This window comes from Electrona antarctica (genome assembly GCF_951216825.1).
Source record: "Electrona antarctica genome assembly, chromosome: 18".
Taxonomy (NCBI): Eukaryota; Metazoa; Chordata; class Actinopteri; order Myctophiformes; family Myctophidae; genus Electrona; species Electrona antarctica.
The window spans coordinates 31,867,568-31,895,419 of NC_136799.1; the positions used below are offsets into that span (position 1 = coordinate 31,867,568).

At 43.7% G+C, this 27,852-nt stretch overlaps 1 protein-coding gene across 3 annotated transcripts in view; it reads right to left on the bottom strand.

Moving 5' to 3' along the window:
* The window catches only part of asap2a (ArfGAP with SH3 domain, ankyrin repeat and PH domain 2a), a 73,922-nt gene that overhangs the window by 40,447 nt on the left and 5,623 nt on the right, over positions 1 to 27,852 (bottom strand). For all 3 annotated transcript variants that reach the window (XM_079528107.1, XM_079528106.1, XM_079528105.1), the window contains exon 2: positions 5,045 to 5,117. In XM_079528107.1, coding sequence (XP_079384233.1) covers positions 5,045 to 5,117 — 73 coding nt within the window. The remainder of the gene's footprint in view (positions 1 to 5,044; positions 5,118 to 27,852) is intronic.

A 27,852-nucleotide genomic window follows, 5' to 3' on the forward strand; every position in this document is an offset into this window, starting at 1 on the left:
GTGTCTTAACAGTTTTATTGCCGGGATTATACCATCGTGTTTCAAGCTTCACTGCCTATGTTTAAAGTTACCTTTGAACAGCCACTGCTGAGTTGCTTGTCATGAAAATCCACTTTAAAACGGTGTAATCGCTTGTTGCATTCTTCAAAAATATTCCAAAGTGGCGATCACAACAACAGAACGGAGCAGGAAGTGCTCCGCACCGTTCCAGCCCCTCCATTGTAATGAATATAGGGACTCAATTTAAAAGGGAGAATAAATCCAGCAGTGCTTCACAGTGTCTGTAGAATACAGTTGGACGTTGAATTGGGATATGTATGAGTTAACCATGGACCTTAAGCTAACAAGCACATGATGGAAGCCCAGTCAGTCAGTGGTACACATGGTGATAGAGTGGGACAGAGAGGAAGTGGAGGCCAGGCTGCTATCTGGTGATTACACTGTGTGTGTGTGTGTGTGTGTGTGTGTGTGTGTGTGTGTGTGTATGTGTATGTGTATGTGTATGTGTGTGTGTGTGTGTGTGTGTGTGTGTGGGATGGGAGAGACAAAGATAGAGAGCGAGACAGGCGGACGGAAGAAGCTGGAATAACAGCAGTTAGATAATCCCTAGCAGAGGCCAGAGAGCTGTTTGTCTGTCTGAAGATGTACTGTCTGTCTGTCTGTCTGTCTGTCTGTCTGTCTGTCTGTCTGTGGAGATGGAGAGACAGACAGACATAAATGTGGTGCGACTAATGGGACATTGGCATAGGTGGACAGACAGTAAGTAGACTGTCCTCTCTATGTGCTCCTGTCCTCATTTAATGTGTGCTCAATTCCTGCGTCTTTCCATTTTCTTATCTCTCTCTCCGTCTGTTCGGGGGGGGGGGGGGGGTGGGGGGAGAGAGAGAGAGAGAGAGAGAGAGAGAGAGAGAGAGAGCAGATACCACTGAATCCAGGGTTGTGTTGATGGCAAATGTGTGTGCTGTGCTGCTGAACGCTGCATAATTCACCAGCCACCATCCAGGAGGGTTGAGTCTGGCTCTGGCTCAGCGCAAAAGACAGAGAATTCACTGTTAATTTAAGGTTTACATCTTCAGTTCATAGTGAAACGAACAAAGAATGTGTTTTAAATGTGTGTGTGATATTTGAGTCAAATGAACACCTTGGATTTCGCTGTCAACCTGTACAGGTGCATCGAGTTCTGTGTAGGTATACAGAGAGAACACAATGTACCCCCAGTGCCGTCGCTGGTTATTATGCATTCTAGCAACGCTGGAACAAGACAAGCTCTCCCAGACTTCGCTTCCCATCCTACTTATTTCCATCTCTCTCCTCCATCACATTCTGTGTCTGCAGCTCGCTCCCTTCATCCGTGTAGCTGTCCCACCCTCTCCAGTGGCATGACCGGCATCTCATCACCACCTTCCCCCACCATCTGACAGCCAGTGGCAGAAAGTAACTAAGTGCATTTACATTAAGTACTGTACTTAAGTACAATTGTGAGGTAATTGTACTTCTACTCCACTACATTTCTTTTTTTTTTTAACGTTACTAGTTACTTTGTAGATATTATTACCGGTATTACAAAACATACATTAACCACTTCAGCCCTATAGCGTATAGCCTATACATTTCGGTCAATTGAAAATACAAGCTCACAATGCAAGCTTGTACGTAGATCTGCTATTTTGAAAAAAATTATTAGGCCTATTCATTTGAAAACTTTAAATGGGACATTCTGCACAAATAATAGTAATTTTACTTTTGGTAATTTAAGTACATTTTGAAGCCAATAGTTTTGTACTTTTATTCAAATAAACGTTGAATTCCAGACTTGTACTTGTAACGGAGTATTTCTATGTTGCAGTATTGATACTTTTACTTAAGCACTTTAAAGGTTTCATGACATTCATTTTTCCTTTTCGTTTTTCTTTTTCAATTACACCCATAAAAACCTGAACGTTGAACATTCAGTGGATTTCCTGTGAGTTGGAGTTTTCTCTGGGGTTTGGAAGCCTTTTGAGCTGCAATGAAAACAGGCAAAACTGTGAAAACAGTGACATCTGCTGGCAAATCCCATTGACATATACAGTATGGGATTTGCAGGCTGTGACATCACAAACAGGAAAATCAGAGCACTTGTTTGAGCCAGAAGACCCCAGACCATAGACAATCTACTGAATGTTAAAAGTTCAGGTTTTTTGGGTGCAATTGAGCTCAGAAAACCTTAAAAAACTTTTAAGATTTTATTTTATGTCACAATCCCTTTAACGCTGATATGTCCAATTGCCCATCTTTGTCCGTCCTATCCTACAGTATATCAAAACCGTCTTGCTGGTGGACAGTGGGTGGATGGTAGGAGGGCTTTAAAAGTAACTGCACAGAGTGTGATGGCCAGTGTTTGGCCACCCCTCAGATCAGCACAATATAGGACTAGATTTGAAAGCCTGGGAATCCGAGTTGTCTAAAATACCTAAAATAGCTGATCTACTACTGTGAAGTGTTGTGAGCTTGTAGATTGGCTATTTTTGGGGCCTCATATACCCAGCTTTCTGGGTTTGTGTAAACACAAAAATTGGCTTGTGATCGCTGATCACCCCATAGCGATGATTTGATTGGCTGAGAAAAGTACATAGTGTAGCGGCCCGCTATGGCTTCAGCCAATAGGAGTGACTTGGAGGTGGGACTTCCGGGACTGGGGAGTGAGTGACGGGGCTATGTGTATGCGCTGTGTGTGGAATGTTGTTGTGGTTGTGATCAACACTGAGCTACGAGGAACACAAATGGTGTTGTTGTACTGTCTGATCCTTAAGAAATAAATAGAGAGCCTTATCCTGTGAACTATATCGAAGATAAAAGTGAGGGCAGAAAAGTATCGACGCCAAAAGCGATTGGCCGGAATGACATTTGTGATGATTTGATTGATTGAGCACGGAATGTGATGTATGATGATGTATGATTATGTATGATTGATGATATGAGTGCCCCTCACTTCACATGAGGGGTGCACATGTGAAGTCCTACACAAAAATACAGGATATAGGACCTAACCTAAGGTTAAATTCTTACAAAATGTTGCTGAGACAGAGGTGTATGTGACACAGAGGGCGCAGCCGGCATTAAAGGTAAAACAACGTATAGGTAGTACCAGGTCTAAACGGGTTAAGGAAGGAATATTCAGCCATCGTCTTGTCGGATCTCTTGAGTAATGTGGCAGTCAGACCCAGCAGCACCCTGTAATGTGTCCCATTATTGTGGTTCCTGGCGCAGATGAAAGCTTAGCCTTAAGACTCACTCTAACACAGACAGCACAGATCCGTCTTCCACAGTGCTTCCACAAGGGGCAGTCATTCATGGAAGCTGTGCAGTTTATTTTCCGATATCCTATTCGACCGTGTCTGTTGAATAGGATAATCATTGCATATTGGATTATTTTTTACACTTACACATGGTCTTTAAACGACCATGTAACCAACTAACCATTGACCAGTGCATCATTTATATCCATCATATAAGCATAGTTAATATTATTTTTTTATTTTTATTTTTATTTTATTGAGAAAAAAAATAAAAAATAAAAAACATTTCTCCGACCCTCCAATAAGAAGGACAATACAACACAAAATTATACTCATTCTCCATTTCATTGAGATCACACATTTGGCAGATTCGATCTTCTTCATCCAACCCAACATAATGACCTGTTTCAGCCATCATAGGACAGCACACATAGTGACATGATTTCTGTCTCTCTCAAGCTTTGTCTCTCCGTCATAATGACCTACACTAATAGTCAAACGTACGGCCAAAAGGACACAAGGCAGATAGCTTAGTGATTGTATTCAAAACAGTAGCAGTCTTCCTAAATGGCTGTAGATAAGAGTTCATAAAAGCTGGTGACAGCCTCCCTTTAAGAAAATGGCCCTAAGTGCAACGTGAGGCACTAACAGTGTCATCCCCAAGGACAGAACGTTGTCTGTTGTTTCTACTCTAAACACAAGATACAATCTCGTTCAGCGTTGTTTAGGACCTTGTTGGAAAATGGATGCCCTTCTATTTAAACCTAGATAAGGAAGTTTGTCCATTCTGAAAATATTTTTTAAAAGGTGAGGGACACTTCTCAAGCAGATGAACCCAACCTAGCAGCTAACCTCACCGGTTCAACAAAGGCATTTTGTGTTTGAAGGCAGTTAATTTGATAGCCAATGAATACATGAGTAGGCACACGCGCACAGACACACGCAAAATGGCTTGTTTTATTAGGATGAAAGAGAGGCTCCGTATCACATTGCAACCAGGAAGAGAGGAACGCGATATTTGAAAACGCATTAGCTCACCATGTAATGGGAAGTGAAAATATGAATGTGACTAGAGAGATGAACATATAGTGTGCATGCCATTGCCATGTAGTGCACATAAATCACACACACACACACACACACACACACACACACACACACACACACACACACACACACACACACACACACACACACACACACACACACACACACACACACACACACACACACACACACACACACACACACACACACACACACACACACACACACCACACACACACACACACACAGAGAGTGTACCATTCCCCAGCTGTTTCTCCAGGGGTCTGGATCAGACAGCTGTCCCCCTGGCCTGGACAGAGCCTGCACTGTTCCCAGAAAATACATGCTCAGCACATTGTGTAGAGGGTTGAGCCTGCCTGCCTGCCTCTCTCACACGCACGCACACGCACACACAGCAGGATTCTGTGATGCAGGCTAAACAAAAGGGGCTGGAAACACCAGAATTGAGCATGGCGAGAAAACACAACCATGAGCATGTGTATACGCACAGACACACGCACACACAGACACACGCACACACACACGCGCACACACACAAAATGTCTATGCAATTAGTCACAGTCTCAGTAGTGAAGGCTCTATTGGGTGGCTTTATTATCATCATAACACAATAAATCAAAGTCCAGCCATGTTAGTGACGTATTGAATGAATGGCTCAACGTCTTCACCGACGGGAACGTGACGAGAGGAGGACTCACCCAGACCAGACGTGTAGATGGCCTTCACAGACTTCTTCATCTTGTACAGAACACTGCGGTCTACATCTAGAGCCTGGACAGAGAGAAAAGTGGACAGACAGAGACAAAGAGACAGAGAAAGCGAGAGAGACAAGGGAAGGGGGAGAGAGACAGAGGAAGGGAGAGAGAGAGAGAGAGAGAGAGAGAGAGAGAGAGAGAGAGAGAGAGAGAGGGGGGCACAGAGTTCATCATGGTTAGGTTATAGTTTTACACAAAAATAAATGCATGGATAATATATCTGTTGATTACGTTCATATGTTTTGCTGTAAAATGAGAGGTAGTTCTTTGAGATCAGACTAAAACAGCTCCAAGGCCACACATCGTTTTTGTTTTTGCATATTATTGTCTCCACCAGGCCGAAGGCATGGGGAGAGTATGTTTTTTGTCTCCACCAGGCCGAAGGCATGGGGAGAGTATGTTTTGCACTCCGTCCGTGTGTGTGTCCGTCCGTCCGTCCGTCCTTCCGTCCGTCCGTTACCAGCTAATCTCCGGCACCGCTAATCCGGTCGATGCCAAACTTTGCACACACACTCCCTGGATGCCAACGATGAACCTCTGCCCCGCATTTTCCAGAACGGCCTGTTATAGCGCCACCATGAGGCAGCTTTTCACATTGTTTACCTAAAACTGCACCGATCTGCGTGAAACGTTGCATGCACACTCCCTAGAGGCCAAGGACAAACCTTTGACCTGCATTTTCCACATCTGCCTTTTATAGCGCCACCAGGAGGCCGAATTTTGTAAAACACATTTTTGGATATTACTCCTCCAGATTCTGTCCAAAAATCTCAAAAATCGTTACACAGTATCTCTATGGTCATGTGCTCAAGTCGGATCTGTCCGATATTTCATATTCCATCCTAATTGGCTATAATTGGCTTTCACAGTTTGCAAGATTGCCCCGTTTTGAACAAAAGCCTCAAATCATGAACGCAGCATGCAATTTACGTCAAATCTTTCACACATTTTCTTACTAGGCTGAGGAATATATCCCACCCTTTTCACATTGGCCTGTTATAGCGCCACCAACAGGTTGATTTTTGCAAAACACATTTTTGGAACAAAATGCCTCAAATCATCCAATTGCCATCAAAGGCAAACATATTACTTATTTATATTACTCCTAAACATTTTGCCAAACATCTCACACAGTCCTATCATCCTGGTGGAGACCTGTGCCCAGAAGGGCACTTTTTCTAGTTGTTTTTCTTTTCAATTAATTGAATACAAAGCCGGACCCCAATGGAAAAAGGCCATAAGGCCCAAGACAGGGTTATGCTTTTAGCATCCATTGTATAAAATTGTACCTCTGTGCTTTTTTTGTTGTTGTTGCTTTTTTCATAGTATTCAATCAATCAATCAAAAGTCATGAGCACGGAGCTGGTATTTTGTCATTATAGGAAACACTTGGAACAGGCACTGTATTGTGTTGAGTTTTGGTCCATTACAGACTCTATGCAGGCTTCTTGTCTAATGAGCCTCTACCAATACAGTAAAACCTTGTGAAATCATAACAAGCATGTATGCCTCCGTTTGCGGTGCAGGTAGTGTGTGTGAGTGTGAGTGTGAGTGTGTGTGTGTGTGTGTGTGTGTGTGTGTGTACTGTCTGCAATCTGTCTGCAGGTGATGCATTATTCAGAGAAATGTTAAGAATAAGCCTCACGTCTCCAGTCTGCCAGTGAGTATAGACACGGGTGTGTACTGTACTGTACACTGTGTGTGTGTGCGTGCGCGACACCGGCTGGACAGCTGAGCAATGAAACATTTACAGCCAGCTACTTTTGCTTCTGAACTGATCTGCTTCCGAACTCCGTACATTAACCCAGACTCATGGCAACTAGGCCATGCAGAGTGTCTAACACCATCTGAGACAATGGAGCAGTATATCCCTGGTGGCTGAGGAGGAACTTAGGGTGGTGGTGGGTTGCTGGGGAAATTACTTTGTGGACTCCACCAAGTAGATCCACCCCAACCCGGCCAGACCAGGCGCCACTCGCTCTGCCCGGCCTCACCACTTGAACCGACTCACAGAGATCACATCCCCTGCCTGGCCCTGGACAGTGGACACACTGGAAACAAGGCTAAACAACACAATGGCCCCCATTCTGTCTCAATACACACAGGCATGCGTGCACTGCACACACCCGCACTCCCCCTTTCAACGGCAGTAGCTGTGATGACAGAAAACATATCTAAATCCATAAATCTGCTCTGTATTAATATGTAGGCTGCAAGTGGTTTCCCGATCTACGATGCAGGCAGGGGCCATTCAGCACTGTTCTCCCTGGGGTTGTATTTCACACACACAGAGAGAGAGAGAGAGAGAGAGAGAGAGAGAGAGGTTAGAAATAGAAAGAGGGACACAAAGCTTAAGCTAGAGACAGGCAGAGGCAGGAGTGATGAGAGTGGATGAAAATAGAGTGTGTCAAAGAGAAATAACTAAGACAGTGATAATTGACTGTTGCTTTCTGGGAGAGGGGAACTCAGACATATACACAATGAGAGAGAGACAGAGATAGACACAAGTGCTGACAATGTGCTTATTCACTCTTCTCTCAGCGTTGACAGGGTACCGTTACGCAGACCTCGCCACCTACTAAGAGTGGAGTTGGAGACCTATAGTCAGGCCGGTGGTGTATACAGTTACACTGGACTGATTCAGTAGAGATGAAAGATTAGAGGGGCAGGGGGAGAAGAAAAAAAGCCAAATAAAGCAGGCCTATGAAAGAGCCATTTCAGGAGACGACCTAAATCAGCTCATAGTGGGCCAAAGTTCACTTAATTTCTTGGGGGTGCAAATCCTGCCGACATCATTGGATAGGTCTCTTACATGTGACCTCTGACCTTTTTTTTTTACCCCAAACTTTACCATCTATTTCTAGCCTACTGATCATTCCCACAAAGTTTTATGAAAGTTTTCTTACTAATAAACAAACACAATTATTATAATATGCGAAATGCACGACTGTACGCATTGCTGTAGAGTTGGCAGGATGTACGGCAATAGGCCACACGAGGAACACTTTGATGCAGATCTTTAACACCAGTCTAAATTACGCTAAAAGAAAATGCTATTTACATTTGTACACGCATGTATTACGCTAAAAGAAAATGCTATTTAATTTTTGTTTGTATATTTCAACCCGCTTCGACAATCACTCTCCAGGCCACAAGGCACTAGAATGTGGTTGTGTAGGCCACGTCTGACCATTGCTTTGAGATAATAAGACAGTGTAGCAGCACTACAGTATTATAATGGGTTACGCCTTCAGTCTGTGTTGTTCAGAGAGACTTCCACTCCTATACATACTGTATGTCCATGTGTCTGCATCCTGCTAGAACAAGCATCCATATCTGGATTCTTTGTTTCTCTGTCTCGAAAACCCAATGTTATTAACAGCTCAGACATCTTGATGACAAACAGCAGGTGATTGTAATCCAATATAGGTGTTTCTTACAATGATAGCCATGATCAATGAGCTGTCATATTGTAGGGGATATATATATATATATATATATATATATATATATACACACTTGAACCATGTAAAATAGACAAACGAACAAACTAAAATCCTACAATAGCTAGACAGCGAGTCAGAGTATAGAGAGCAGATGTTTGTCAGGCCAGGTCAGGTCTTTTGCCTGGTGACGACTGAACTTCTGAAGTGGATGACTAGATGACTACTAGCATCTACTTGTCCCTCCACGTATAAATGCAGGCCTTACAGCATTGCGGTTTCAGCTCTATAACCTCCTGTTAAATGACTCATGTGTTGCACATCCTATTATCTCATTAGCTCCGTCTGGCTCAAACAGGCTCTCCCGGCCGTGTAGCTCGGACCCCACACACAGAAAGAAACCCCGTCTTAAACAGCAGCCACCCACTACACATGGCTATTGTTAAGTCATGCTTCCACCACAACCCTGTTGTGCACAAAGGAAAAACAGAAAACAGCCATTGCTTTGCAAACCACAACAGAGCTACAGTATAACCGCCACACACACGACCACGCGTACACGTTTAAATGGTAACCTGAGATAACTGCCGAGTGCGTTTTCTTAGTGGATCTGATACCACCTTGTACTGCTCTCTACATTAGCTGTCCGGCCTGATCTCCTCTGGGCAGTGGGAGAAGCAGAGAAGGTACTTAGAGCTAAAGCCTTAAAAGCCTTTGTGCTGACATCAGGGCTAAGTAGCAAGGCCAACCAGGGAGGGTTTCTTATAAAGTCCTCACGGCAGATCTCCCATTGATTTCCTCTTGAACACTGGCTTTGGGTTGAATCCTCCCTCTTAGTACAGAGACGTACTGTGGTAGAGATTGTAGGTCCTTCTCAGGACGAAACAGCCTGTGTACGATTAGTATTGAATTAATAACTGCTGCTACAAAGCAATATAATTTCACTTGGAATATAATATACAGTAATCTCCTTTTGAACAATTTTGTTTATAGTTTTGGCATTGTTGTGGAGAATTAGAACATATGCTTAACCCTTAGACAGATTACTACTGGAAAACACGTGGAGTTTTGCATTAGTCTTTTCTGCCCTGTACGTGATTTTCCGTAGTTCTCTTTTTTTATTAATACCAATATATTAATTCGGTCCGCACCTCTGTATATAGTATTGAGCATAAATATCAACTACATTTCCCAGAATTCCCGTGTCACGTGACACACGTGTATGCTTTCCTATTGGAAACTGACGCCCAGCCCCCAGTGAACAGGGGGGTTGGTTGACTCCTCCGAGGTGGGCACTGGAGGAAGAGTTTTTCAGCCAGGTTTGCAGTCGCCGCAAAAAAAACAATCTGAAAAATGATCCATCCGTGTCCAGTGGCATTCTCCAGTCCCAGACCGTTGGCCGGGCTGCAACATCCACCCTCGCGGATTACACGTGTGCAATGTTTTTTCTTCTCCCCACCGGAGTTACCACCAAGGCTGATGCCTTCGCTAAAAGGTAATTTTATTGTATTCGAAAATGCCCTAATATGACATGTCTAGTAAGACGATCCCTATATTTGGCCCGAGCCGACCTAGTGCTGATATCAGATAGATGTGGTAGAACCATATATGGATAGATCTAACTGGTTTAGTCATCGTGACATGCATAGTCGGAGAATATATAACAAGGGTCGGTACTATAGGTGATCGACGTAGCTAACAAAAACATCTGATCAAATGAATGTATTGTACTGTGTCTTTGTGGGCCGAATCGTGGCATCGTGGCATACAAATAGATGTTTGTATAATTAGTATCACGATAAAATAATATGGCGACGTTAGAATGACACCACCAATGAGTGATCGCGTGTAATGTAGCTGCCCAGCGTATATCCAGCACCATCACGTCACCACATTCCACTGGCTGTTGGCTAGTAGTAGTTGCTAACAAACACTGCACAAATGGTACTGGCTATTGGCCGGGCCACAAGCCCGGGCAATAGCCAGTACCAATGTTGCTGGATGATTGCGACGCAATGGTGCTGGATATACCCTGGGCAGCTAGCTACATTACCACCGATCACTCATTGGTGTTTCATTCTAACGTTGCCATATTATTTTATCGTGATACTACTTATACAAGCATCTATTTGTATTTGTCATGCCACGACTCGGCCCACAAAGACACTGCACAATAAAATCATTGATCGCCAGCAGCCGGGTAAAACGCCATGTAATAGTAGCGTGCACTGACTACAGCTAAAATGTTTATTTCTTTTTATATATTTAGAACTGGCATCAGATGAGGAGGAGGAGGAGGAGGATGAAGAGTCAAGACTGCGATGGCGTTCTCCGACACTGAACCGGATTCATTCATTCATTCATTTCAGGGGGGGCAGTTTTTGGGTGTTTTTTTTATTTAGCCTACTCACACATAACCTGACTCCGCCAGATGGGGCAGCAGAGAGTACACTGGGTTCCCCCCTCCTGCTCCCATCTGGGAACTCTCAGGCAGACTTGATGCCCGGCCACAAAACGGCCTGGCCAATCAGCAGCAGCTAGAAGCGAAGTTGCTCACAAAACGGCCTGGCCAATCAGCAGCAGCTAGTAGAAGCTAGAAGCTGCTGCTAGAAGTTGCTAGAAGCTGCTGCTGATTGGCCAGGCCGTTTTGTGGCCGGGCATCAAGTCTGCCTGAGAGTTCCCAGATGGGAGCAGGAGGGGGGAACACAGTGTACACTCTGCTGCCCCATATGGCGGAGTCAGGTTAACTCACACACACACACCGTCAAGGACTGGGTTTGGGGACATTTGGGAGGAGTAGCTCTGATCCATAGCTCTAAATGCGCATTTAGAGCTATGGATCAGAGCTAGGGGAGGAGTAACTGTTTTGTATGTAGGCCTATTTATTTTCTGTAATATTTATCATTTTATTATGTTAGTAGTCGTAAAAAATAAAAGACGCTTTTACAATGAGTTAGACCTGTCATGACTATTTTGTTTACTATTGTGAGGTTTATTGTATATGACTAAGCAAGTTTCAACTGTGATTTACTCTGTAACGGTAGATGGTAATAACTCAATTTCTTTTTTATAATACAGTATACATTCAAGTCTATATTTTGATACATATCATGGGCACCAAGTCATATCAAAACAATGTCCTTGGATGTGTTTTTTATCAAAACTGTGTTTCTTCATAACAGGTTTTTGAGATACATGCATGAATAGACAAGGTACTGGTAAGACTATGTAAACATGGTATATATCAAAATGTGCGTTAGAATGTCTAATTTTACCCCAAAAAAGAATTGAGTTTATATGATGTTCCAATTTCAGAGCTATGGGGACTTTTAGCTGGATAGGTCAGATTGATCATGACTGACCATGCTATTTATAGATGGCAAAATATCTACAGTGGTACATGTGAGAAACTTTTTATTTTATTTTAATTGAACTAGACAACTCACCCTTTAAAATGAGATATTGCATGGCTATGTATGCCCAGCAGAAAAAAAGTTATTTAGAAAATAAAACTTCAACCGGGCATAACTTTTTTTGGTTGTCCTAGAAACAGAAACAGTGTAAATGCAGGCTCTTTTAAATGGCTTCCAACACAAGAACTAAACATTTTATCAACTCAGTTCATTTTTTTCCTGGAAGCAGACAAGTCAAGCTTTCTCTGAAGGTCTTTCGTTGTCACACATTCACAACAGAGAATTTTCAATAAATCATTCAAAAACGCCATTCTGCCATAGAGAAGTCTACAAACTATATAGAAATCCTTGAAACTCTCAAAGAGTTAAGAAAATGTCTGTTTAGTTATTATGACAATGGAGCCCAAATTATATGGGAAATTTGAGGCCGATACCAATGACCCATATTAGAGCAGGGAATTGAAATTCACCTTCATCAGATGACCGATATGGCGGCCGATAGTGAAGTATGATGTGGATTTTTCACCAATATGACTATGCAAACAAAGGTACTCAGAAAGCTGCTTTCTTATAGAAATAACATTTAAAATTATGTAATAAAGATTCTATGTCAACCAATGTTAGGAATGAACACTATGATCAAATTGTGATCAATAAATACTAATTAAATAAGTAGTAGCTAGTATTGTTGTAGTATTGTTCTCAGAATCCACTTTGTGCCATTTGTGTTCTAATCTAAAGAGTGACTTTTAGACCAGTTATTCTGTGCAATGTAAGACAAAAGGGAGGTCACTTTTAATTATCAATTCACCAATGCAGGTATTGAAGATATCTCACCAATATGCATCATAGCAAGGCAACTACTACACAACTCAAACCTACCAAAGCCTCATTTTGCTCTAGTACGAGTCGGTGAGATATATGGTTAACAACTTTCCACATGGCGTCTCTATTTTGGACATGACATATTGTTAGAAATGGTCTAAAATAGCACATACAAGCTCACCATGCGTTGTGAGGTTGTTGATCAGCTATTTTCTCTATTCATTGTACAACAAACAAAGTACTTAAAACAATACAGTTCATAAGGAGATTACTAGCATTGCAAGTGAAAGACTTGCAATGCTAAATACAGTAATCTCCTTTTGATCTGTATTGTTTTAAGTTTTGTCATTGTGGTTAAAAGGACAGCAAAAAAGGAGGCACATGAAGGAGGTCACATTTCTATTCTTAGCTCAATCTCGAAAGTGATGGAAAAAATAGTCTATGAATAGGTTGAAAAGTATCTTGCCAATAAAAAAAAGAATATGTAGTTCAGAACATCCCATTCCACTTGCCTCGTCTATTTGAGTTTGAGCGACCACATCAAACATGAAGTATGCTGGCAAATATGATTTTCATAATGTTGCTGATGTCTGAGGTGGGTGGGTAGATTCATGATGCTCACTGTGACATCATAGAAGGTAGGTTTGTTTCCCTGCCCATATCCATGTTTTTGAGCAGTGCAGCCGCTCCAAGGCACAGCTTTGTCTGTATGTCTGTCCGTTTGATGTCCGTTTGTCCCATGGCCTGTTTGTCGCATGATCATGGTCATCAACCTCCTGTGACACACACGTAATGTGATCGGTGACATCACAAAGGTATACTCTGCAAGCCAAAAAGTACATCTTTGTGATGTCCCTGATCACATGACCTAGACCTCCAGTTCTAGGCTAAACAGAATAATACTGTACATAATATTGATTTGGGGTTCCTTAATTATTGTTTGAATAATAATTAAAACATTTAGAAGCAAGCCGTAATAAGCAACTACACTTTCAAAAAAAAAATCTAACCCAGGAAACCTGCATGCCGCCAGCCGCAACTACCAATATTTACAAGCACCTTTACAGAAAAACAAGCCTGATGTCGCTTAAAATAATAAGCAGACATGGCATTGGCAACACTGGCTGCTTCCAGACCTGCACTCCACGTGCAGCTGGGCCCTGCGGCAATAGCATGATTGTTCTCCTGAACGTGAGACGAGCCAAATGGACCGGAGATTTATAGCACTCGGTTCAATTTATGACTAAAGCCTTCGGTGCATATGCTGCATACATGATCTCAGATGGTGTCATGATGTCGCCAACACTGCTTTGATACCGCAGATCAGCATTTTCTTTTTTGGGGGAGAGGGGGGGTATTGTGACACATTATTTTTGTTACATTTTAACAACAGAAATCTTGTAATGGGGTCCCTCGTCCCTGGCACAAAATCTTTTCAGATGCAGGTTCCCATATTTTTTACTAGTGCTACCGATTCTGTTCTGGTTCTCTACATAAGTGGTTCTCAACCTTTTCAAGCTGCGACCCCCCAAACAGAATCATATTTGAAGTGGGACCCCCCACCCAGATAAGCACCTGGAATTGCAGATCTACAACCGAAAATAACGCCTCACGTAAGCTCGACTAATTATATTATTTGACAATTTGCAGTCGTCTTTCTCAGCTTTCTTTTTTTGTGGGTATAACTTAGGTCTTAAAGGTCCTTAAATTGTCACTTCACTGTCACCTGGGGACCCTCAAAATCGACACACAGGTTGAGAACCACTGCTCTACACTCACCTGTATCTGTGTTTCATGACCCTTACTGTGGTGCTGCTATGACAACTGAATTTCCCTCAGGATGAGTAGGGTCTGTCTGCTGTGTGCCGTCTATCTGCTACCTGCTAGCTACACTTACAGTAAGTGCAATACACACATACACATCACCTCATGCAACACAACATTTGAAAGGGCCGCAATGGAAATGAGCCACTGGCTTTTTGGCATTTTATTCCATTTGATAATGGTGTGACAATGTATGTATTTTGTTAATTATCAATAAAGGAGGTCTGACACCAGAAAAATAAATATAAACTACTCCTGGTCCAACTACAACTAAAGATAATAATAATGTAATACTAAAACCACAAGGATTTACCGTCATGCTGGCTAATTGGAAGATCTACGCAAAGTGGTTGACCTCCCCATTATACGACTAATCAGCTTCTAAATCAATTTGACCAGCACAGCTGGGCGTACACGCCGACGAGGACATCGGAGCTCTTATCGACCAAAGGGCCATAACACAACACATATAGCCACCCACCCAACCACACCACATAGGCACATACACCCCTACACAGAAAAATCATCCGTGTTCATTTTACTCAAATGTACCCTTAGGGATACACATACACACACACACACACACACACACGCAACCCCCACGAGCTAGTATCACGCTTCGGCAGGTCTTTTCAATCTGTAGAGAGTGCTCTGTCAGGGAAAGGGGGCAATACAAGCGAAGGGGGTGAGGGGGGGCAGACAGGGGCAATAAACCAAACCCAGCTGAACTCAGCAGCACACAGCGCCCTAAATCATTGTAACCACACACACATACATAATCACTTTCACACGTTCCCAGTCCAGCACCCTCAGCCCTTTGCTTTACTTTCATTGTTAGACGCATTCAGTGACTCAAGCACCATGCCAGTTCTATCCGTGCCCTCTTGTTTGAAGCGTGGGACACTCTAAAATCAGATACTTCACAGCAAGAGGGGGATTTCCGCTGGCATAGCGCTTTCTAGCATAGGATCAGAACTGAATCCTCACACAATGGGCTAGCCTCAGAACGAGACTCCATATTCCATATGACATTACTGCAATATCAGCATTTTTCCTGCATCTCGATGGTAGTTCCCACCCGGGGAGAGGGGGGGGGGGGGGTTCATGGAAGTGAAATTATTCCTCATCTTACTGCATGACATCACCGTCATCATCTCCATCAGCCAATCTAAAGAGTCTACTCTATTAGAACACTGATTGGTCACCGGGGTCGTTGCCATGGATTTCTGGTCACTCGTTGTAATCATCAATCATGTACTTCCCGAATCGTTGAAAAGAAATTGATATGCTCAGGTTACAGAGATCTCTCTGTCAGCACCGGTCAGATACTGTAATAGTGATGTCTTGTACTGTCTGTAGGTAAGTATGGTGATAGAGAAGGGGCCAGAGGGAGGGAAATGAATACAAAGACAATGAATTTAAGGGCTGGGCAATATGGTCAAAATCAATATCACAATATTTTTGACCAAATACCTTGATCAATATTTTGATGATATTGTGGTGGGGATGACTATTGGTGCTTTCACAAAATATTTACACAATGAGGTTATTGATAGATAAATTCCAGTAATGCCTATATAATACGTGGGTAAAGGAAAGGCATTTAATAAAACAGCTAGAACAGTCAGGTAAGCTCATCAAATGACATCACTTTACTGTAATGGAGCCTTTAAAACCTGGGAAAGTAATTTAAACACTCATATAAAGGATCATAAAGACTTGTCATGTTCTGTTACAGTATTACGATATCCAAATAAAATCCTGATGTGTTCATGATATCGATAAAGGCCTAATATCAATGCATTTCCCAGCCTGTGCAGAAGAGATTGAGGAGCAATCTAACTGACCGCATGACCGCCCTAAAAATATGACGTTTTGCAAGACTATTTTAACCAGACATACTTCCTGAGACAAATGTGTGCACGACATTCTGGGTGTTCCAAAACTACAAAAAAAACAAAGTAGCAAAAATAAGAGCTAAATCCCACAGCCATTCTGAAGAGCCATTTCCTTTTCTCTGGGTTCACAAGCGTCCCACTTCCTGCTGCCGTTACCACAGCCACCCTTGGAAAGAAACACTAGTCCAAACGGCCAAGGGAACTAAAATGGACAACTATTTGACTGTGGCCACAAGCAGTGGTGGACGAAGAGTATACAGTACTCAAGTAAATACTCAGGTATTCAAAAGTACAAAATGACAAAGTACATTTCCTTTTTAATATCAATACATTGCTGAAATTTAGATCATTTTGCAAAGAAAGAGTCCACCCTTCGTAGAAATGTAGTCAAAAGTACAATATTTCTATTTGAAATTTAGCATAGTGAAATTCATGACTTTGCAAAAAGAAAAACTCCATTATGTACTCAAGTAAATGTACTCAAGACTAGAGTCAGAGTTACTGTCCACCATTGGTCACAAAGCAAAGCTCAGCTAGACAAGCACAAAATTTGGCAACGCAGTGCAAAAGCAGAACTATTGACCCCAGCAGCATGCTTTGCCCTGCATTTTCCAGGGTCAGGGGGTTCAACCAATATAAGGAGGGGAAATTAGTAAGGCAGGGTCACTCATAAACCATTACTACCTCTAACAGATTTCAAACGTCCTTTTATTCCTCTGCCTGTCTGCCATCCACAGAAAGAATGCAAAACTAGAAAAAGTGCCCTTCCGGGCACAGGTCTCCACCAGGAGGATAGGAGTGTGTGTGATGTTTGGCAAAATGTTTAGGAGGATTTTTTTTCCTTCATTTTGTTGAGGAAATGCAGAGCCAGATCACTCATAGCATCTCTGAGGATAGAATTCTGGATGAGCAGGACATGTGCAGCATTTTGTACAAAACGGGCCACTCCTGAAAACTTTGGAAGGCAATCTTAGCCAATCAGTGTACAATCTGAGAAATCCAACAGACTCGTCTTGATCACATGACTACAGAGATCATGTGTACCGATTTGAGGCATTTTGTTCCAAAAATGTGTTTTGCAAAAATCAACCTGTTGGTGGCGCTATAACAGGCCAATGTGAAAAGGGTGCGATATATTCCTCAGCCTAGTAAGAAAATGTGTGAAAGATTTCACGTAAATTGCATGCTGCGTTCATGATTTGAGGCTATTGTTCAAAACGGGGCAATCTTGCAAACTGTGAAAGCCAATTATAGGCAATTAGGATGGAATATGAAATATCAGACAGATCCGACGTGAGCACATGACCATAGAGATACTGTGTAACTATTTGTGAGATTTTTGGACAGAATCTGGAGGAGTAATATCAAAAAATGTGTTTTACAAAAGTCGGCCTCCTGGTGGCGCTATAAAAGGCAGATGCGGAAAATGCAGGTAAAAGGTTTGTCCTTGGCCTCTAGGGAGTGTGCATGCAACGTTTCACGCAGATCGGTGCAGTTTTAGGTAAAAAAAATGTGAAAAGCTGCCTCATGGTGGCGCTATAACAGGCCGTTCTGGAAAATGTGGGGCAGAGGTTCATCGTTGGCATCCAGGGAGTGTGTGTGCAAAGTTTGGCATCGACCGGGTTAACGGTGCCGGAGATTAGCTGTTCACAGACGGACGGAAGGACGGAAGGAAGGACGGACACACGGACGGAGTGCAAAACATACTCTCTCCCCATGCCTTCGGCCTGGTGGAGACAACAAAGTCTTGTGGACAACAAGAAAGGTAGTCTAATGTGGTTTCTATAAAAGGCAGCATTTTTAACTGTATTTTTAGCTTGTTCCGCTGTCATACTGGCTAAATGACATTTGGTCTATTTGAAAGCGCCCTTCTCTAAAACCAAACATCACAAAGTCACAAAAACAGAGAGACAGACAAAGACGGGACAGAGTCAGTGAGACCAAACATAGCATGGCCTTCACTCCTCTACTGCTCTGTAGTCTGCAGAAACAGAAAGACATTCCTGGATGATTGCATGCAGGATTTGACTGACAGACAAGACAGAGATCCGACCTACCCCATTGTTCCAGTCAGAGAACTGTCAGACAATGACAGCATGTCTTCCAGAAAGACCTTTGTCTTGATTAGCTAATAACTGATAGCTGATAGACACACACACACATAAAACTAGGGCTCGACCAATGCTAGATTTTTCAGGACCATACCAGATATTGCGAATCGTGCAATTTGCGAATTGGCAAAAAATACTTCTTTGCGTCTTTATTTTGACTTAACATTGAATTGCATCGCTCAAAATCATACAATCTTAGATAAATTAACACTTTTGCAGTGTGTGCAACTGTGCACATGCACGCACACACGCACGCACGCACACATGCACGAACGCACGCACACACTTGCAGGGTCGTTTTTTATTCTTCCAGAGAATCCCGTGGTCTGCCATCTACACTTTTTTTTACATCCCCATATTTTGTCGTACAAGGAGTAGCGGAAATAGCCTCTACAATAGAGTTTTTGTCTTGCCTATAATGACCCAACCTGGTGTCGCAAAATAGGGACAGCAGGTTGAAAGAGGTTCAACTCGTCTCACGGGAGGCCGTGGACAGGCACACCACACGCACGCACACACACACACACGCACACGCACACACACACACGTCTGGTTCCTGTCTGGTGTCGCTTCATGACACTCCCTCAACCCTGCTTAACCCCTTAAGCCCCCTGCGGTGATAGTTATATGAGGAAACAGTCCACCACAAACACTGGAAATGGGAAATGAGGAGGTAGTCTGAGATGGAATAATCCAATCTATTTGGTGTGTGTGTGTGTGTGTGTGTGTGTGCTTTCATGAGGCTCTATAATCCTCGTTTTATTGAGCAACCAGATGTTACAGAGTCAAAGTAAACAAACTCTTCTAAGACAACTAAAGACCCAGGAAAGTGTGGTGAAGTGAAGGGAGCATCAAACAGTGGGTCCGTCACACACACACACACACAGTACACACACGCACGCACGCACGCACGCACGCACGCACGCACGCACGCACGCACGAACACACAGTGTCATGGGAAAGTGTGATCATTTCATGAATGCGGTGTGGTCAACCCACACTGCTCAGAGAAGCAGCAAAGGGTCTCCCAGGAAGAGAGATCTAATTATGTAACAAATTAATTTTCAGATCAGACAGAAACCAAGCTCTGGATGTCGCAACGTCTCCACATTTGGCCTCCTAGAACGGAGCAGAAAGCTGAAAGATGTGGTCCAAAGCATTCACAGAAAGACAATAGCTGTAGCATGTAGTAATGTGTGTAAACACTACTTTCACTGCTGTGGTTCTCTTGAGGGGAGTTGGCCAACAGCATGCCGTGTGCATTACTCCGACACAGAAGCTCTAGTGTAGGGGAAGCCGTTTTGGGAATAACTATTGGTGCTTGAATGAATTAATTGATTTAATTCATATATTTGGTGATAAGGAAAGAGCACATCAGCACTTCATGACAACAACGACGACAGCTTCACAAGATATTTACAAAATGAATAACCATCAGTAATACCTCTATAACTTATTAACTAAGTAGGTAGAGCGCATTAACAACTACAACAGTCAATTTAATTACATGGCTGTTGGCCAAGTCACTTACAGTTACTGTAGCAGCCTTCAAAACCAGGAGGATAACGATTAGCCTACGGTATGTCATATCACAATATTACGATCTCCGAAATCCCAGACAACAGCTAGTCTATCATCACAGCCAACACTGCATCATGGCTCCAGGGCAGGCACATACAAGCACACACATACATTCATCATCAGTCATACATACACCTTGGTGTGTAAAAAAAACAACGTGTGTGTGATGAATAGCTTTTAAGTGTATGCATACGTCGCTGCATGTGCACACACGTGTGGTTTACACTGATGAAGAGCCTAGGTGCAGGGGTCTGATGGATGCTGCACTGAGATACATCGGCCATCACCCCTTAATTGTCTGTGCTTATTGGCCGGACACACAGGTGAGATGACACACACACACACACACACACACACACACGATGTAAAGCAGGGGTTCCCAAACGTTTTTGGACCAGGTACCCCTTTTGGGGTAGACATTTTTCCAGGTACCCCCACATCTGAAGCGGCCGCAGAAACCTTTCAAGTGTCCTGAGTCTTTTTGTTGTTTCTGCAGCATGCGTCCTGCTGTTACTGTTTGGGGTCACGACAGGTTGACTGATGTAGTTTTAGTAATCATGTCAGCTATTGGCCCAAAGCAAACATGGGAGAAACACAATGAACAACACAAAAAATAAGTTTATTGCGCAACTTGGCAGAAATTACCACATAGATGAACATGATTTTAATGTTAAATGTTTTTTTTGGGGGGGAATTATTTCGGGTACCCCCTGGCTATGCGTCGCATACCCCTAGGGGTCCGCGGACCCCACTTTGGGAACCGCTGATGTAAAGGAAGCAAGCTGGTACACGGTAGTATGTTCTACTTGTAGACAGCTGACAGCCAGCTATTGCGTCTCTCCACACCGATCTACACACAGTACACAGACACAGGTGGGGAAACCTCAGGGTAATAATAAACACAGGAAAAGGACCCTCCGTCTACTCCAACATCAACTGGGCCGGGAAAGCAAGAGAGGAACAATCTGGGACTCATCTAAAATGCATACCAAAAATACAGCAGCCGCCTACATTTAACACCATGGGCCTACTAGAACATGAGAGTAGTATTCATCACTATGCACGGTCACTGGTGCTGAGGAAGGCAATGTTCTGACTAACTGGAAGGCTGAATCTGTACAGTCCATTCTCATACAGCGGAAACCAAAGCCCTGTGAAAGTTGTATTGAAACGAGCCCCCCCTCAAGTGCTTCATTCACATCTTTGCTAGTGCTGAGAGGGCAGAGTCAATATTTGGATAGAGGTGGGTGCCGGCGTCTAAAGTAAACCGCTAACAAGCCACGATTCCACTGTTCCTCTGTCCTCCCAGAGAGAGCTTTCCCTGGGGCACAGTGGAAAACTTCAGGCCACTGGAGGAGGACTCAGCAAGTTCATTATGGAGGGGAGAAAGAGAGAGAGAGGAAGTGTGGGGAGAGAGAGTGAGCATGGGAGAGAGGTTAGGAGCTCTGTGTGATCATGAGACTGTCTGACGTGTGCTTACCACACACACACACACACACACACACACACACACACACACACACACACACACACACACACACACACACACACACACACACACACACACACACACACACACACACACACACACACACACACACACACACACACACACACACACACACACACACACACACACACACACACACAAGAAGCTAAGCAGATTTCTATCCCTACACAACACAGACCGGGTTGTCTAGGTGTGTGCATAAACATCTGCCTGCAACATAAATAAACAAACTCAAGGCATCGCAATCTTGACATAAAGTTCAGTGTCACACTACCCAATGCTTCTGAGTTTGACGTCATATTTCACCATACGTAGGTGTATGCACAGTAGGTGAACCTCATAAGATTCCCTTCAAGGTTCACTTCGGTACAGTTCCTTCTTTCCTGTGGGGGGGGGACTGGTTATACTCATCTTTTGCCTGGCTGGCTTACAAGTTATTTAAACATTTCATCCTCCTACGAGCCCTCTGGTGTTATAACTCAGACGCTCAAGGGCTTTATAGCTCCTCAGTGAGAACTACAAAGACCGCTGCGCTGTTGGACCTGAACGCTCACCACCACCTGCCAGAACTCACACTCACACTGGGGTGACGACATCAACTGTGGTACTTAAACCGCTAAGGAAAACATACTGGGAGAGAGAGAAAGAGAGAGAGAGAGAGCGAGAGAGCCTTCAGTTTCCATTCAGCTTCCTCAGGCATACACTGTGTTAATTGCCGTGGAGAGGACTTAATGCCAGCACGTGTTGTTCTCATTTAAATACTTCTTTGGCAATGTTTTTCATCTGTGTCTCATCTGGAGTGTGCCGGCCAGCTTACTTGCTGTCCCCCTCTCATGGTGCGTTCACACGGGCAGATGAAATGATGCAGTCTACCATTCATTGTCAATAGAAGCCAGCGACGTGAAGCTACGAAGAAGCTATGACGCGTGAAGCCGCCGCAAATTATGCTGTGATGTGTTTTTGCATCGTTTCATCTGCCCGTCTGAACGCATTAGTCCCACCTCTCCAGTCTCCACACTTCTGAGACATCCTCCTGGTCCACTTTCATTATGTACAGAATTTTATAGTGTTGTTTGTCACTCTCGTAACAACGGAGGACTCACGTTTTCTCACGGCACGTGTTTATGTAGCCAATGCAAATAAACGTTCAAGTAGGACGAAAGGACAGGAGAAGAAAAACAGCTATATGTGAAAGATTTTTTGAACTCGAGCAAATATGTACAGTACTTGGGAGAAAATCATTGGGGGGGGTTTTCATTGGGGCAATTTTAAAACCTCTTTTATATGCTCTGCTCAAAGCTGAGGGGGAGTATTTAATTAAGTTAATAAACTAGCAGGAGACTGATGAAAACAGAGTTTGAGGGAGGGGCTGGGAAATGAACACCAAATGTGCTGTGCTTTTACAGTGAGAGGGAGTAGGGGGCGTGGGGGGTAGCTGCTCCAACTTCACCTTTTGGGTTTTCTTTTCGCTCTTTCATACAAAGTTCCTCATGTAAAAGCAGCAATGCCAGTGTTGCCCCATCTACACAAGTTAACAGCTGTAAGCACACAGACTGACAATCGAAAAGGATCAAGTGAAATGTAGATTACGTTTAGTGTATCTTATGTGGTGTCGTGTGCAGCGTACATATGTTCACATTCAGTTAAAGATAGAGCACTCAACAGTTCCTTTTCCAGTCTTGCAGGAACTCCAGCCAGCTCTGTTGATTTACAGTGATTATCCAGAGACTAGGGAACACTGAGTAATCACAGGTAGGAAAACCTGGCTTTGTTTGAATAATAAACACACATGAATCACTAAATGCTGTCTTACAGCATCAAACATTAGAACTGGTTAGCTCTACACACCGATGATACAATTTCACATTAAAATCACCAGCAAAGTGAGGAAACTGACCACAGCTCCCATGGGGAGCCTTAAATGGGGCACATCTTAAAATAAGTGTCAAATGTTTCAAGAGAGGTCCAGGGTGGTGCCTGGTGAGTAGGGAAATATAAAAAATAGAAGTCTGCACACTACTGTAACTTCGCAAAGCTCCCAGTCAAGGCTTTATTATAGATTAACGTTTCGACACAGAGTCTTCATCAGAATAAAGAGCAGGGCAACACAACTACAAGGAAGATGCTGTAGCATACCACCAACACCCCACCTTCCCCCGACACAGCATAGCGCAGAGGCAGGACCTACAAATCAATGGCGGACTTCATTAATGAAGAGGCAGCGCCAGCCAGGGAACAATAGCCATCGACGGGAGCAGTCTGTGGCAATCTGGGGCCAGGGCCCCCTGACGGATGCAGGAATCTTCACGTTTGCCTTCACCCCACGCCCCAGGTCTCGAACCCTGTGACCTCTGTCTAGGACAGAGAGCAGCCATTCTGCCCTTTGACCCCTCCAACCCCCCCATGCTGGACAGAGCTCAAAACACTATCCCCCCCCTCATATGACTAGACTTGCCAGTTGCCAATGATCAATTCATCTGTGAATCCCCTCCCCAGTCATGTCCTCCCCCCTACACTGTACACCCCCCTACACACACACACATCCCCCCCACACACAGACAGTGGGGGTAGATGTTGTGTGTGAAATGGCGTCACAAACTACATAACTACTAAACAAAGGAAGTACAACACGAAGCACCTCGCTTAGACATGACACTAAGCTCAGAGAAGGTGAGCGATGTATGTATGTATGTAAACAAACACACCTCACGACATTCTTTAGGAAGATTTTTTGTTAGGATGTTTGAATGTATTTGTCTTGTTTTTAATGTCTGGAATCTGTATTATTGTGATGTCTTGTTTATAATTGGACTGCTGCATTTGCTTTCTGCAAAACAAATTCATTTACCTTTGGGTAAAAATATAGAACCCTGGCTTGAACAACTAATACAGTATATGGTGACAGTCATAGCCCACCAACACGGATTGCGATTGCGACCGGAACCTGACCTGTCCTCTACCCCGATAGGTACACAGGGAGGGGCTTCTGGGCCAGAAGGTCGACAGAGAGGTTGACCCTGGTTGATAACACGATCTTGAGACTGTAGGCTGCACAGAGCACTCACAACAAACAAAACTCCCATGCGAAATGATAATGAATGATAATGAATGTGTATTACTACCATTTATGCAAAGTATCTCGATAGCAATGCGATATGGTCTTATTGGTTCACATTTGGTATTTCATCATTTAAGTGTAACACTAAAGTGAAGCATTCTTTGAAAAAAACAGCATATTTCAGGTCAATGCTGCTCTTATTTTGAATTCACCAACCAGAAGACAAATTATGCTTTCTTTTGTATGGCTTGACTTATAATAATAATAATAATGAATTGTATTTTTATAGCGCTTTTCCAAGTGCTCAAGGCCCTTTACCATGGTTCATTCATTCATACATACATTGGGAGGTTAAGCGGCGAACAGTCGACTCCAGCGACCTCACTTCCCACATTCACACACCAATGGTGGCGAGCTAGCACCGGCCGACTCATTGGAGGCAATGTAGGGTTCAGTGTCTTGGGTGCCCTTGGGGGCCCCCGCAACAGCCAGACCCCCAGGAACGCTCCCATGGGGGGGGGGGGTCGGCGAGCCTTCCCGCGTCCAAAGCGGTCGAGAAATGATGGAGTTATCGTGTTGCAGCTTTCCGTCCTGGGACGCGTACAGGGACACGTCGTACACATAGGCTACATACATAGGGGATAGGGACACACATAGCTCCGTAATGGAGCGGAGGCACCGCTCAAAAAAACAGGTGATTCCTTTGGCACTGGCTAAAACAGAGGCATGTTTGTGATTGGCTGACTTTAGGCGTTTTCACACAGGAAGCGACGAACGTGCCTAGTAATTCATTTTCAATGAGAGGCGAGCATTCAGGTAGGGAGGCGTACGCAGTCCAATAGGCATAGTGACAAGTGTGTGTGATGCTGTGAAACTATCACATTCACAAATCCACCCGCTGCCAGAGTCCTTTAACCTCATGTCATCTCTATTTTGGGCATGTCATTAATATAGGCAAAGATTTTCCAAAATAATTAAAATTACATTTTCAGAAATAACTGGTTAAGGAGTATTATTTTCAGAATGCGCCTCTGGTGCAGTGTATTTTGGTATGGTGGGCACAGAGCCAAAGGGCTTGATTCAATACAGAAAAGGAATGAGCATGAATGAAGGAAACAGGAAGGACAGTGTAGATCCTGCCAGAAATGAAACTTTCAATTACAGTAAATATGAAACATGTTACGGAGCCATGCAGTCGACTGGCCAAAGTGTCTAGTGTAGTCTGGGCTGCTCGTTTACCTCGTTTAACCTATAGACAGCTCATTTAGACCAAACATGCATGCATCAATGCATACAATACGTGCGCATGGCGGTCCATCTGTGTAACCCTGAGACCAATAGAAGTGGATTGTCTCTGCATTGATCCTAAAGTCTTGTTAAAACTCCCTCCAGGCCACCTGTTCCAGGGGCCAGCTGTTGTCCCCAGTGAGGCCCCAGCTCCATTCCCGCCAACCATGCCTGGAATGGGGAGAGGGATTGGGGGTTGGGTGTGGGATGGGGTGGGTGGGTGGGGGTTAGCGGTGTAAAGGGGCACAGGTCTTCCATTTGGCCCGGGAACAACTCCAGCATCAACACGCGCTGACAGGCTGAAGAGTAATGAGAGAGGCACACTCGCATTTGGAAATTAACACTTTGATCGTAAATCACATGCGATGAGACTCTTAGCAAGTTTAGAGCAAGTGTATTGCACTGCCACTACCACCAATGATGTCACTGAAGAGCAGTTACACTCATGGGTAAGAGGGGAGATAAAACAGATATCATCTTCAGTTATAAAAGATGACTGCTAGTGATGAGTTGAACCATACATCAACACACCGTATGGAGAATTGAGTTTTAGTAGGGTGTTATACGAGAGCTACACTCACAGCAAGGAGTGGACAGGAGACACTTCCATGAACCAATTAAGGTCTATATACTTTGTCACATGGGTAATATCGAATATACAACTTCACAATGGGTTACAGATGTGAGCTTGTACTGTACATCTGCCATTTCTTAAAATTGTGTGTGTTAAAATAAAACCCAAAATAAGGATGCCAGGTTGAAAATGTTTAAGCACCCCAGTTCAGTATTCCCGCAGCCACAGGGAAAGATGAAACAAACAGTCCCCGAGAACCAGAATGACAAGTGCTACAGCGACCACTGGAAGTGCCACCAGTCGCCTCTGGATGCTAGGAATGGCAGCAGTACTCCACTGATAGACCACAATAATCGCTGTCCAGAAACAGGCAGTCAGAAAGCATGCCTGACCAGCAGATAGCTGGCATACCAATTGCGACAGACCTCCATCAGAGATTAAATAACAGCCAGATGGAAGAGGAATGGATCTAGCCTCCGTCGACTGACCCCCTGAAAAGAACAAAAAAAAAGGCTGAATCGCAGAGCCTGGCTATAAATAACTGTTATTCATTAAAAAAAATGAACAAAATGGAGAGGCTTCGTGGACTACAGACGAGGGATGACGTGCTGGGCATGTGAGGGAGAAGAAGTGGACAATGTAGAAGTTCTGTTCTCCCCCCGTGTGATACGAGCCTGCTAGTATAGAGGGTATGTGCGTGACATCATCATCACACCCGAACGCCTACTGAGTGGGAAAAATATATACTTTCTGGCCTCGACAGCCCATACATCCAAACAGAAAAGTCCCATCTGATTGCATTAAACGACGTTAAACAAACAACTAACTTTGCCACTCGCTTGTATGCATGCGCATACCCTCTATTGTGGATGGTTACACGGGGCCCCAGGGATGCGTACGGTCCAGGAATGCTTCAGGGTTAAACACAGAGAGGCCTGCTGAGGTGCACTGATTCAAAAACATCATTCACGGGCTAAAGTGCAGAGCCCAGAGGGATAGGTGGTATCTATGCAACAACACATGGAATGTCCAAGAATACTTCTTAGATATATTTATCACATACACATCACCCACATGCCCAGGGTAAGTGGTGATAAATGGACATAAAGGGTGAAAGGCTTGCACTGGTTGGTCAGCTGTTGTAGCTAACCAATCAGCATAATCTATAAAGCCACAGTTCGCTGGACTGTCACGGTGAGTGACCTCACAGAAGAAGTCTGATGAGAC